The sequence below is a fragment of the Vigna unguiculata genome, chromosome 6 (genome assembly GCF_004118075.2).
Source record: "Vigna unguiculata cultivar IT97K-499-35 chromosome 6, ASM411807v1, whole genome shotgun sequence".
NCBI classification, from domain to species: domain Eukaryota; kingdom Viridiplantae; phylum Streptophyta; class Magnoliopsida; order Fabales; family Fabaceae; genus Vigna; species Vigna unguiculata.
Genome location: NC_040284.1, coordinates 13,447,405 through 13,449,268, shown reverse-complemented (window position 1 = coordinate 13,449,268; position 1,864 = coordinate 13,447,405). Strand labels below are relative to the sequence as shown.

General features: G+C 50.9%; 1 protein-coding gene across 1 annotated transcript; it reads right to left on the bottom strand.

Annotated features, from left to right (window-relative positions):
* Window positions 1-920: 920 nt before the first annotated feature.
* Window positions 921-1,664, bottom strand: LOC114188432. Its single transcript, XM_028077015.1, has one exon. It carries the CDS (start codon window positions 1,662-1,664, stop codon window positions 921-923), a length of 744 nt encoding a protein of 247 aa, XP_027932816.1.
* Window positions 1,665-1,864: the final 200 nt, after the last annotated feature.

Genomic DNA, 1,864 nt, shown 5'->3' with positions numbered 1-1,864 from the left:
GCTCTTCAATCTGTTTCTTCAACTCCACTAGCTCAGCAGGAGCCATTTTGTAGGGTGCTATGGACACTGGCCCTGCTCCTGACACCAGGTCAATGGAGAACTCTATCTCCCTAGTAAGGGGTAGGCCAGGCACATCCTCAGGAAACACATATGAGAAATCCCCCACTACAGGCGCCTCCAAGGGTCCAATCTCAGTCTCCACGGATAACTGAGTCAGAATCAAGAAGCATTGAGACCCTTCCTTTATTGCCTTGTCCACCTGCTGTGAGGACACCAACAGGTCTTCATCTTCTAAGCTAGGAAACAACACTTTCCTTTCGTTGCAGTCAATGAGAATGTGATTGGCAGATAGCCAATCCATCCCCAAGATGACATCTAGTCTCACCAAGGGTAAACAGATGAGATTTACCCTGTACTCGTGCCCCTCATCCTCGATCTTGCACCTAGCACACGGTCGAGGTTCTGACCAACCTAGAAGCAAGTGTGGACACAACCAGGTCATACTAGAGCTTTTTCACCGGAAGACCCAACTCCACCACTCTAGATTCTGACACAAAAGAATGTGTCGCTCCCGAATCAAACAGAACATGCAAGCTCCTACCAACTATCGCACAAGACCCGATGATGAGGTTACCTGATCCAGCTGCCTCAGCACCAGTGACAGCGTACACCCGACCCGCCGCCTATGGTCTCGCACCTCCCCTCGACGGCTGTGACTAAGGCTGTGGTGAAGGCCTCGGCACTGTGCTCCTGTCAATTGGGCAATCCCTGATGAAGTGGCCCACCTGGCCACATCTATGGCATGTCCTCCTGTCAGAAAGCTGGGGGCAAGCACTCCTCAGATGGGGCCCCCTATAGTGGAAGCACTGTGGCCTAGAAGGCTGGCACTTCTGGGGCTGATGTGAGAACCTCCTAGGCCCCTAGGGCTGAGGCCTAAAGTATGGCTTCCTTTTGTCGTCATGTTTGCTCGTGGACCCAGATGGCCCTCCCACCTTCAGTTGAGACCTCTGCTGAGCTTCAACTTCAGCCTTGAGCTTCTCCATCACTCTTGCCTTCTCTACCAAGGTAGGGAATTCCTTGATAGAGAGCGGAGCCACCATGAGCTTGAGGTCACCCCTCAACCCATTCTCAAATTTTCTACACTGCCAGTCTTCTGCCATCTTCAGGGTGTGGAATCTACCCAAGTGTTTGAACTTTTCAGTGTACTCCGACACTGACATGTCTCCTTGCATCAGCTGCAAGAACTCAACCTCCTTCACATACCTCACACTATCTGGGAAGAACTCAGCATAGAACTTCTTCTTAAACAGTTCCCAGGTGATGGTCTCATGGCTGTCCTCCAACATCATCTTCATGATGGACCACCAATGCACGACCTCTCCAGCAAGAAGGTACTCAGTGTATGCCAGCCTGTTCTCTGCAGGACACCTCTTAGCATCATAGATTCGTTCCATGTCCCGCATCCACTGATCAGCTCCATCCGGGCTAACTTTGCCATCAAAGCGGGATGGATGGTGTTGTAGAAAATCCTCCAAACTCCACTCTTGCACTCGTGGTAGTGAAGCTCGAGAAGAACCAGCGGCTGAACGGTTTTCCCCTATCTGATGCAGGGCTTCCAAGTGCCTCTGCTGAGTCGCTTCTGCTGCTAGTCTTGCAGACTCCATCTGTTGCAAGGCTAGATTCTATTGATTCACCATGTTAACGTTCTGCTGTTGCATGGCTGCTATCATCGCCTCAATTGCTCCCACCAAATGAGGATTATCTGGGTTTGGAACAGGAGGTGGAGGAGGTCTAGGTGCCATAGTTCTGATCACACAAAGAAGGAACCATCAGATTATTCAACAGGTGCTACAACCATGCCAAA